A 12,417-nucleotide genomic window follows, 5' to 3' on the forward strand; every position below is an offset into this window, starting at 1 on the left:
GAAGGCACAGCTGGGCCAGGAGGACTCAGCAGCTGGGGATGATGTTCTCCTGCCTTCCTCTTATAAAGGGCATAAAGGACTGCAGTAGGTTTCCCATCAATATCACTTTTAGGTCCGCCTAACTTTAACAAGGTTAGAAAAAGGTCCTTCCTTGTTGCTCCGTTATTAGCAGCAGCCCCTCTCCTTTCATCCTGCTTGTCTGATTTAACCTGGGTTGTACGTGAGTGGATTTTACCTCCCAACTCTAATTCTCTAGGCCCAGATAAGGCGTGCACCGCCTCAGACACAGGGTGCCCAATCAGCGGACTAGTTACGGATAGAACCAGTCCCCATACAGTGAGTTGGGTGGAACGAACCAATCTGGTATGCATTCCAGCTGTGAATATCTCTTCATCAGGGCTCCCCCCATGTACCCACAGCCTCAAACACTTAGCATACAAGGCAGAGGCCAGGGCCTGCTGACGAATTACTGCTGTACCCTCCTCTGGGGTGCCCCAATTGTTCTGTAAATGTAAATCCCAATCTACTGGTGATAGGTATACTCATAGCAGGGCATCCCCTAGAGTGGCAAGTAAGTAATCCACCTCTCTTCCTCTACCCCGCAGCTCAGCAGTGACCCTGATATCAGTAGTCAATGTTCCTAATCCCAACAATTCCTCAGGGGTTAAATATACATTACCCCCCTCCTTGCTCCCAAACACGCAGGAGCCAGGCTGCCAGAGTTTCTCCCGCCTTTTGCCTAAATCGATCTCCAATGGCAGCCAGCTCTTTTATAAAGAAGTCACGGATCATTGACTGCTCTTGACCTCTGCTCCCACTTTGGCCCACAGGGTCCTTTGCCCAGTGGACGGGACGAGGCCTAGGCCATCCCGTAGAGGGGGTAGGCCATTGAGCATAAGCAGGGGTTTGGGTATTTTCCCCTGGGTCCTCTTGGGAGATTGGGGTATCTATCCCTTCAATCTCTTCCCTTACATCATCCCCCCTTCCATCTGTTTGGAAAATCTGCTGCCTTATAGGGCGGGCGTGAACAGAGGGTGGAGAGGGTAGTATGTTAGGCACATGCTGAGGAGTATCTGCATTATTACCATGGTCATCTTTCCAGATATTCCCGTCCCATTCATCAATTACATCAGGATTGTCGCCATTCCTTAACATGGCACGAATACGATGTGGATCGGGTTCTACTCCATGCCTTTCTTTATCTGCACAGAGCTGCTGCCGGAGCTTAATATTACGGCAGATCGTTTGGACATGCTTATCCTCCCATTCTTTGGCTCGGTCCTGACTGGTGCAAACAATCTCACTCATCATGGAACAGCGTTGTCGCAAGGCTTCTAGCTCCTCCTCTAGTTGCTCTCTCTTACGCTGAGATTCTACTTCTCGCTGAACTGATTCTACTTCACGCTGAACAGAGTGGCGTAAGGCTGTGGCCAGCAGCCAAAAACCGTCCGTCAGCATCTCCTTTTTAACAGGAAATTTACTTTCTTGAAGGAGAGTGGCAACCCGCTCTCCCAGAGGCGCACTTGATGGATCTAACTTCTCATCCCAACTGAGGGGTGGTCCCAACAAAGACAGGGTATTGGCCAACATGCCAAACCCATCGTCTTTGGAAGTCCATCCCGGAATCAAGGACTGCTCAGGGCGCACCTCTTTCTTTCGGCAAAACATCTTGAGACCAACCCTGCTCGCTGCGCCAATTGTCTTGGGTAAACTTATACCTCTCATTTTGTTCATTTTAGATTGGTCACAGTGTTTGAGCTACCGAAAGAAAATAGACACACACACACCGAGAGCAGTTCAGTTTATACAAGTCTTTATTACTAAATAGCTAGCTGAATTCACACAACAATATGCAAGCCCTTTCCAATTATACTTATCAATGCCTGGACTGGTCCCAACTGCCAAAGCAAGGCAATGACTGCACACTTGTATAGGTTGTCGGGGCGCCGGTAGCAGCTTCTCTACCTCCCTCGACTGGGACATTAGCTGGACTCTTGAAGTTCTTCTTCTTGCTGAGAGAATGTTGCCACCTCTTGGAGGGTTTCAAACTTCAGCAGTGGGACCATGGCTTATATTACCCAAAAGTTGTTTACTTCAGATCTTATCTCTGAACAAATGATTTAATTATCTTCAAGGTCTCCTGACAGTCTGCGACCAACAAAAGACAACTGCATCTCTGGGCCTCATGCTGGAAGTTGGATGTCTACTGATTCATATGCATCCCTGGGCCCCATAGTGGAATTTAGATTATGTCTTCTGATGCAACTGCATCCCTTCTTGCATAAGCTGGTCTAAATCCTCCATTACAACCACCAGTGTTCTGTTCCTTCGTGTAGGTAAGGCCTTCTTCTTTCTTCTCCGCCGACTGTTTTACTTCTTTTTTTCCAGTTGTTCTTACTTTCTCCTTCTTGGAAGCCATCTTCTTTCTCTTCTCTGTATCTTTATCTTCTATTTCTTATACTCTATTTTTGTTATGCTTTGCTTTTTCCTAACTTTTTTCCTATTTTCCTGGAGAGGGCTGGTTTAGCCGACCAGCCACTACTCCACCACGTGACTCCTCCTCATCTAATGTATGGTTGAGATAGACCAAGTCTATTCTTTCAAAAGCTTTTTGTGCATCTAAACTAAATATCATAGATGTTTGATGTTTCTTTTTTGCATATGACATAGTGTTAAGAACACACTTGCTGTTATTGGCTCTCTGTCTATCAGGTATAAATCCTGTTTGATCAGAGTGTAACAACTGTGTTATAACCTTTTGAATTTTCTTTGTTAGTATAGCGCTAAGTATCTTTTGATTATTACGTAAAAGACTTATTGGCCTATAACCTTCACACTTAGTGGGGGCTTTCCTATCCTTATGAATAATGGAGATTATAGCCTCTGCCCATGATTTAGGAGGATTTCCTTCCAATAGGACAAAATTATAGTCCTTAGTCAGAATTGGGGACAGCTCCTCCCAATAACACATAGAATTCTCCCGGAATCCTATCGGACCCTGGGGACTTATTATTCTGTATACATTACTCCAGTTGCATGTAGCGTGTAAAGACTTGAGTACGAGTAATTTCACTACTAGAGGAAATGCATGATGGCTACTGTGCATTTATAGATGGGGACTAAATTCTGGCTTTGTCTCTGATGCCTGCATCCCAGAAAACTCCACATGTGGGAAGCAGATGAAGCCTGATTTAGAGAACAGAGATCGAAGCAAAATCTGAATAATGTGAGCCTAATCAGCAAATAGGTTCCAATCTGAGTCATACTTATTATTCCCTGTAATACAATTAAGTAACATTACAGATTACATTATTTATTTTTATGGAAAAATTGACTTGCAGCAAGTTAGAATATAAGCCACAGAATCACCACAGAGTTGTTTATTTAAGTGAGTTGCAGTCTCTGGCAGTTGACTTCTGCTTGAAACCACATTTTGCTTGGTGACTTTGGATTTGTCCAAATCTTTTCTTTGATTTGGTTGGTCTTGTCATTGAGGGCACCATCCATTATAAATGATTCAAGGTTTTTGCAATGTGAATATTGACTTGAAATAATTTGCCCATTTAAATGTTTCACATACTCCTGGGGATATCCAACCCTTGAATTTGAAATGAGTAGGATATATGCCAAAATACAAAGGACATCATGTAATAGTGGAATAAAAGGAGGTCAGGGAGTCTGCATTCGCCAAAACCTGACTTTGGGTGAAACCTACTTCCCAGCTCTTGTTCCATAGCCAAGTGCTAATCCAAATAAGAGGTGTTTTTCCTCCATTACACTTTCAGGCAGTGAGTTCTGGGCCTCCACCTGTTGTTGAATGAATTTTTTTTCAGCTCCCTGATTTAGTGACACCTCTGCTGAAGGGAATAGGAGTTTTCTCTTGACCTTTTCTCCATCTCTCGTAATTTATATACCTCACTTAAATCTTCCTTCAGTCTCCTTAACTCCAATGAAAAAACAAGTGGAACCACTTCCATTTAACTATGCTTCTCCAAACTAGACCCCAAACTACAGTCTGCCTCGCATTGCAGTTGCAGGAGTCAGTTGTTGTCGTCTGTCCACATTTCTAAGTGCGGACTCTTGATGAACCATCTTCACACTGGAAGCATTTTAAGGAGCCAAAGATGGGCATATTGTTTACAGTGTAGAAACAGATCCTTCAGCTCAACTAGTTTATGCCGACCAAGTTGCATGCCTAAACTGGTCACATTTGACATGTTCATGTTGTGGGACTGAAGTCTTTGCGATGACTGACCTTGATATCACTATCTAAATTCAAACAAATGATTCCTGATGGTGGTTACATAAAATAAAATGCATTGAATCTGCATGTGTCCTTTTGGCCCATCTACTCTGTGTCAGTATTAAAGCTTCTTTCCACTCCTTTTATGTCCCTCTTCCAATATTTCCCTCTGTTCCTCTCTCCCTCATGCTTTTATCGAAGTTCTATTCATCTGATTCACCTCACCTCACCCACTATCAGTGTCAATCAGATCAAACGTTTCACCATTTGTACAATAAAGAGCTTCCTCCTCATCCTTACTGGATTCATTTGTATCCATCCAATTGGTCTACCCTCTCAATGGAAACATCTCCCTGCTTCAGAGTTTAAAATACTAAAGCCTTGGTCTTTTTAGAGGAAAGAGTTGTGGTCTGTACAATAGCATATCCTCTGAGATTTACTGACAACTTTTAATTGATTTTTATACCCATGCTTTTGTGGAGAACAGAGTTGCTCCCTGCAAGTGTAGATCAGTCAAGGTTCATAAAAGAACTCGACTTAAATTGATGTTGACATTAGTAAAATGAAAGAAGATGAAGGTTAGATTTGATTTGGAATCTCTTGCTCGTCACATTTGTGATTTTTTTTTTACAATGATCAATTAAGGTTCTTTATATAAATCGCTACATGGGAATCTATTTATTTATTTTAGTGTCTTGTAGTTAAATATTAAACCATTGTGAATTTCAATAAAACTATGCAAGTGAACATTATGGAAATAAGTCAATTTGCCCAAGTCATAGCAACTTTTCTTCTTTCTTTGGCTTGGCTTCGCGGACAAAGATTTATGGAGGAGGTAAATGTCCACGTCAGCTGCAGGCTCGATTGTGGCTGACAAGTCCGATGCGGGACAGGCAGACACGGTTGCAGCGGTTGCAGGGGAAAATTGGTTGGTTGGGGTTGGGTGTTGGGTTTTTCCTCCTTTGTCTTTTGTCAGTGAGGAGGGCTCTGCGGTCTTCTTCAAAGGAGGTTGCTGCCTGCTGAACAGTGAGACGCCAAGATGCACGGTTTGAGGCCATATCAGCCCACTGGCGGTGGTCAATGTGGCAGGCACCAAGAGATTTCTTTAGGCAGTCCTTGTACCTCTTCTTTGGTGCACCTCTCTCACGGTGGCCAGTGGAGAGCTCGCCATATAACACGATCTTGGGAAGGCGATGGTCCTCCATTCTGGAGACGTGACCCACCCAGCGCAGCTGGATCTTCAGCAGCGTGGACTCGATGCAGTCAGCCTCTGCCATCTCGAGTACTTCGATGTTAGGGATGAAGGCGCTCCAATGAATGTTGAGGATGGAGCGGAGACAACGCTGGTGGAAGCGTTCTAGGAGCCGTAGGTGATGCCGGTAGAGGACCCATGATTCGGAGCCACACTCCATAGCAAATATAACCGACACAAATCCAACATCAATCTTTTGTTTAATTCTCCCCACATTCTCATCAACTTCCCCTAGATTTGACATACTGGGAGCAATTCACTGTGGCCAATGAACCTACCAACTAGCATAACTTTGGGATGTTGGAGGGAAACCAGAGCAATGGGAGGGTGGTCATTAAACCATGTGATGACAGGGAGAACGTGTGAGATTGGGATTGAGCCCGGTTTTCTGGCATTGTGAAGCACTGACTATTAATTGCAACATTGTGCCATCCACTCGAGATCTGTGAACTGCACATGAAAAAGCGCATTTAAATCATCTGTCCTAAATAGTAATCAATCTGCTGTTAATTGATGTGCTGTACCATTATAGCATTTCATATTTTTATTTCGGGCTTTTAGTGTTTGTGATTTATTGTAGATGTGCATGTTTGCTTTCAAGTGCAGTATACTTTTAAAAGCAAAATTCTCTGACTTTGAACAGACACTGTAAATGCTTAATTGGCAAATGGTGATTCTTTTTTTCCCTCTCTCTGGAAAGCATTGAGCTGTCTGTAGGGTTAGTGCCTGAGAGAGCCCATCTGGTGTCTCAGATAGTTTCTAGGTACAGTAATATATATTGACTTCTCAGATTTCTCCACATAAAAGAAAACATTGCCATAGGAGATTAGTGGATTGTGAAGTAAGAATTTCCAGAAAAAGGGGCAGGATCAGCTGCACGACATGGATTAAAATGGGATTTTCCAGAAGAGAATTCTTTCCAGAAATTATTGTTCTTTCAAAAGTCTTTTCCAGACAAATGGCATAGACTGTATGGGGTGTTGGAAGTATCTCTCTGCATATACAGTATGAAGGAAGGTGAAGGGAAAGCCTTCTATTTAGATTTAGTTTAAGACCACTTGCTTATTACTTTCGAAGACTGTGCTTTTTAAAATCTATCAATTGAGAATCTTCAAATAAACTATCAAACACTCATTTAAGTATTATAGTAATTATTAATTAATCACTAATGCAAAGGTCTGAACTTATAGGGAATGGTTCTACAGGAAAATGATTCACTTTATGCACATACAGATCCCATTCACATTTTTTAATACATAAAAATGCTGGAGACACTCAACAGGTCACGCAATATCCTTAGGAAGTAAAGGGTTGGGCCTGAGCCCTACGTCAGGGATAAGAAAAAACAGGCAGACGCTTGAATAAAATGTTGAGGTGTGGGAGGGGGAGGAGTAGGAGGAGGGAGGAAGGGGAAAAGGAGAGGAGCACAGGCAATAGGTTGAGACAGGTGGGAGTGTTGAAGAGAGATCTCCATTAGCACCATTCACATTCTCATCAACTTCCCAGATTCTACACACAAGGGTACAATTTATAGTGATAACGAATCTCCCAACCAGCATGACTTTGGGCTGTGGGAGGGAAACCAGAACACCAGGGTGGGGAAGGGGGGTAGGGAAATTCATGTAGTCACAGGGAAAGCGTGCAAGGTGAGGATTCCCCTTCCTTGAAGGAGTTATTCACAAGCTGCACCCACCGTATATAACTATATAACCATATAACCACTTACAGCACAGAACAGGCCAGTTCGGCCCTACTAGTCCATGCCGTAACAAATCCCCACCCTCCTAGTCCCACTAACCAGCACCTGGTCCATACCCCTCCAGTCCTCTCCTATCCATGTAACTATCCAGTCTTTCCTTAAATGTAACCAATGATCCCGCCTCGACCACATCTGCCGGAAGCTCATTCCACATCTCTACCACCATTTGCGTAAAGAAATTTCCCCTCATGTTCCCCTTATAATTTTCCCCCTTCAATCTTAAACCATGCCCTCTAGTTTGAATCTCCCCCACTCTTAATTGAAAAAGCCTATCCACATTTACTCTGTCTGTCCCTTTTAAAATCTTAAACACCTCTATCAAGTCCCCCCTCAATCTTCTACGCTCCAGAGAAAAAAGCCCTAGTCTGCACAACCTTTCCCTGTAACTCAAACCTTGAAATCCTGTCAACATTCTCGTGAACCTTCTCTGCACTCTCTCTATTTTGTTTATATCTTTCCTATAATTTGGTGACCAAAACTGTACACAGTACTCCAAATTTGGCCTCACCAATGCCTTGTACAATTTCATCATAACCTCCCTACTCTTGAATTCAATACTCCGATTTATGAAGGCCAACATTCCAAATGCCTTCTTCACCACACCATCTACCTGAGTATCAGCCCTGAGGGTACTATTTACCACAACTCCTAAATCCCTTTGTTGCTCTGCACATCTCGATAGCCTACCATTTAATGCATATGACCTATTTAGATTTGCTTTAATACATATGACCTATTTAGATTTGCCCACATTCTCTTAAACTATTAATCTCCCAAATATTTAACTACTCACATTTGTCAAAGCCATTGCTTTTACCAATAAATACATAAGAAATAGGAGCAGGAGATAGCCCATCTGACCCATCGAGCCTGCTCCGCCATTCAATAAGATCATGGCTGATCTGATCATTGACTCAACTCCACCTACCTTACTTTTCCCCATTTCCCTTAATTCCTTTCTTATGTAAAAATCTGTCCTATATAAAAATTTGCTCACCATTGAAAACTCACTGGGCAAGTTCAGGCGAAATATTTTCACTCAGAGGTGAGCATAGTCCAGAAATTGCTCTCTGAAAGGATGATGGAGGCATATGCGCTCAGTCTGGTCATTTTCTTGAAGACTGTACACTTCAAGACCTGAGAATTGGCTGTCTGGCTGTACTAGTTAGAAGGACTTAACTCCTCGAATGCTTCTAATATCTTCTGTAATCTATTTTGGCCTAATTTTTAAAAAAAGTTACTTCAATTTCCCTTTGCAATTAAAGCCTGATATCATTCTTTCTGAATATTTTGTCTGCTCTCAATGTGCCCTGACATCCTTACTAAAATAAAGCATTCAGAAATGGACACAATAGTCTTGGAGAAGATGTAAGTTGGGTGGTGTTGACACATAGCAGAGTTTGAAAGGAAAGTTTTAAGACATGGTGTTTGTTACAAAGTTGGATAATTACAATACCATTGCCAGCCAGAGGACAGATGAATGTATAATATCCCTGTCAACAAAGCTTGGCTTTCATGATACCATATGACTGAGATTGATTTTTTTTTGTACTTACTGTTTATTTTGGTGTATAAGTCGACTGGCAGACAAGTCGGCCCCCCCCCCCACCTTTCTTTTCAGCCTAATTTTAAGGGTTTTATCATATATCGGGCATATAAGTCTACACCCAAAATTTGCGATGCCTGAGATGTTGGGTGTTTGTCGCTCAGTTGACCTCAAAAATCACGATGATTGTTCTGATGGGCGTTGGCTGAAGGTGATTGATCTGATGGGCGTTAGCTGAAGGTGATTGATCTGATGGGCTTTGGCTGAAGGTGATTGCTATCATGGAGGCTCCATTAAAACAATGAAAGTATGAAGTGAGTTTTAAAAGTGATAGAAATGGCCAAGAAAACCAACAATTGCGCAGCTGCAAGAAAATTTGACATATATCGGAAGTTGGTAAGAGATTGGAGGAAGAAGGAAGAGATTTGAAGAAAAATACCAAAAGGCAATCTTTGATGAGAAGAGGAATCACTCGTTGACCAGAGTTGGAGAATGGATACGTGAACAGAGGCAAGATTGCTACATAGTCACCCGAAATAAAATAAGAACATTTGCACTGCAGTGGGCAAAGTCACATCCAGACCTCAGTAAAGATTTTGAGGCTACAGTAGGCTGATGCAACCACATCAAGAACCTGAAAAATCTGGTATTACGCCAAAAAACAAAAATTGCACAGAAACTACCAAAAGATCTTGATCATAAAGTTGTAAGTTTATTATACAGAACCGGCAAAAACACCAGTTTGCATTGGTAAATATCAGAAGCATGGACAAAACCCCCATGAATTTCGACATGATAGGCAATAAAACAGTGGAATGGAAAGGTATTAAATCTGTGCAATGAAAAGACCAGGCCTGTCCCTGCTCCTGTTTCTAATATAATTGCATCAGCTTGTCCCAGACTACATAAAAGGACATTGTTTTCTTTTCAGGTGGTGTTTGAAGTTGCCTTCAGTAGCATAATTGAAGGTTACGTTGCACTGGATGATATTTCATTCTCCCCACAGTTCTGCAACAATGAAACAGGTAAGAGATCCCCTTCTTCTGTAGGGCCGCTTGCAAATGAGCTGGTAGTTTACAGTTACTACAAAGACGATTTGCATGGATATCCACCATCAACAATGTCTGGACAAAGGCAATCTCAAGGTTGTGGCTGCAATATGCTGCCCAATAAAATTTGGCTGCTCCTTGACCAGATTTGTTAATTAATTAACAAATTACCTTTCAGGCACAAAGAACTCTAAAAATCACATATTTGATCCCCAATCACTGAAGCACTAGTCATGCAGCTTAGAGGAGGGAAATGGCAGGATTTCAGTGACTGGGGAGGTGGTGAAACCAGTCTGACTGAGGTGCAATTGGCGAGGTGGTGAAACCAGTCTGACTGAGGTGCAGTTCAGCAACCACAACTGGACTGGTTACTGGATTAATGATGTGGAGACAAAGCCAATGTTTCTGGAAATACTCAGTAGATCAGGCAGCATTTATAGAGAGGAAAACAAAGTTAATATTTCTCATCAAGAACTTAAGAAAAGGATTTTTCTTTAATTTTTAAAAAATTTAAAAAAAAATTTTCACTCTATAAACTATACTGACCAAAATACAGACATTTTTTTCTTGAATATATAGTGTCATTTTCTCCCCTTTTCCCCCCTCCCTCCCTCTCTCCCTTCCCATTTATTCTAAGTTCAATCTATAAGATACATTAAACCCGTTAAACAATGTCATCACTTAATAAAAATAAACAAAAAATTTTTGTCTTTTACTTTTATATACTGGGTCAGTTCATTTCATTGTCTTCTCCTTCTGTCATTTTAGGTGGTGGAGGTCCATGATAGGATTTCTCTATTATATTTATATTATTATATATTATATTATATTATATTAAGAATTTAAGAAAAGGAAGCAGCCATTCAGCCCTGAGTGTTTATTCTAGCATTCTAACCTCCACATCATTTTTATTCACTAACCCCTTACCACCTCATTTTCAAAATTTGTTAATCTGTCTTGAAAATACTTAGTGACTTTTAATGGTGCTCTGGTGAGAGAATTTCAATGGTTCGCTTCCTCCTAAGTGCTGAAATTTCTTCCCACCTCTGACCTGAAAAGACCACCCCTTATTGCTGATAGGTGACTATTGTTTATCAGTCCAGTCTCTCTTCCAAAGAGGAGTTACAAAGGTCCATCAGGTTGATTGCTAGGATGTGTGGTTTTCCATTTGAGAAGAAATGTCGCAATTATTTAGTTTAATTTGGCATCATGATCAGCATCAATATTGTGGGCTGAAGGACCTCTTCCTATGCTGTATTGCTCTTTCTTCTTTGGCTTGGCTTCGCGGACGAAGATTTATGGAGGGGGTAAAAAGTCCACGTCAGCTGCAGGCTCGTTTGTGGCTGACCAGTCCGATGCGGGACAGGCAGACACGATTGCAGCGGTTGCAAGGGAAAATTGGTTGGTTGGGGTTGGGTGTTGGGTTTTTCCTCCTTTGCCTTTTGTCAGTGAGGTGGGCTCTGCGGTCTTCTTCAAAGGAGGCTGCTGCCCGCCAAACTGTGAGGCGCCAAGATGCACGGTTTGAGGCGTTATCAGCCCACTGGCGGTGGTCAATGTGGCAGGCACCAAGAGATTTCTTTAGGCAGTCCTTGTACCTTTTCTTTGGTGCACCTCTGTCACGGTGGCCAGTGGAGAGCTCGCCATATAATACGATCTTGGGAAGGCGATGGTCCTCCATTCTGGAGACGTGACCCATCCAGCGCAGCTCTACTTTCTATATTAAGCATACTAGGTCTATACTTAGTAGTTGAGAGTGCTGACTGGACTTGACAGACCAGATGCCAGGATGAGGTTTCACTGGCTGGATTGTCCAGAAGGCTTTTGCATATGCACAATTTTTATTTCCTTTTATTGTTGTCTGTGTCCACCTCTGCACCAGCTCTAGAATTCATTTCACAGAACTAGTTTTTCTTCCCTTTCTGAATATTTCCTTCTTTGGATAAATACGTCTTTCCTAAGACAATGGAATGAATGGTGGTTAACTTCCATATCAATTTATGCTGATTTCCACAAATTACCTCACCAGGAATGGAATTATTATGCCTAAAAGCATACAATGTTCTTTTTAAATGGACTGTTTTCTATGCAATGAAGTCCATTAAATTGATGACCTTTGACACATTTAAAAAGCATTTTGATTACAATGGCAAAAATCTGCTCACAACCCCAATTGATCTAGATAACTTGGAGACAAGCGAAGAAAGGATTGTTTTGTTATTCACTGACTTGCAAATCTTCCCATCAAACTTGATTCTTTTGTTCTTAACTGCACAAAACACATGGCTGAGAGATTTTGCCCTCAACAACACTCTGTCTTTCAGCTCATCTGTTCCATCACCCAAGTGTTTCAGGATTATAATGGGTATGAAAGCCCCAACACATTCTGTACTTGCAGGAGGATGTTTACCAGAGGGCCAAGATTTATTCTCTTCTTAATCACCCCTGAGAAGGTGGCAATGAGTTTTGTTTTCTCTTTGAACATCTGCAGTCCCTCTATTAAACATCTTCCTGCAATGCTACTGGGTCAGAAGTTCCTGGATCTCAACCAAGTGACAAGAATGTTTCTGA

At 42.0% G+C, this 12,417-nt stretch overlaps 2 protein-coding genes across 6 annotated transcripts in view; one reads left to right on the forward strand and one right to left on the reverse strand.

Annotated features, from left to right (window-relative positions):
- The window catches only part of mamdc2a (MAM domain containing 2a), a 163,195-nt gene that overhangs the window by 88,522 nt on the left and 62,256 nt on the right, over positions 1-12,417 (forward strand). For all 5 annotated transcript variants that reach the window (XM_069922560.1, XM_069922552.1, XM_069922568.1 and 2 more), the window contains one exon: positions 9,732-9,825. In XM_069922560.1, the coding sequence (XP_069778661.1) occupies positions 9,732-9,825 (94 nt within the window). The remainder of the gene's footprint in view (positions 1-9,731; positions 9,826-12,417) is intronic.
- The window catches only part of LOC138755869 (uncharacterized), a 134,682-nt gene that overhangs the window by 40,141 nt on the left and 82,124 nt on the right, over positions 1-12,417 (reverse strand). The window lies entirely within an intron of this gene.

Source organism: Narcine bancroftii, chromosome 1, assembly GCF_036971445.1.
Source record: "Narcine bancroftii isolate sNarBan1 chromosome 1, sNarBan1.hap1, whole genome shotgun sequence".
Taxonomy (NCBI): Eukaryota; Metazoa; Chordata; class Chondrichthyes; order Torpediniformes; family Narcinidae; genus Narcine; species Narcine bancroftii.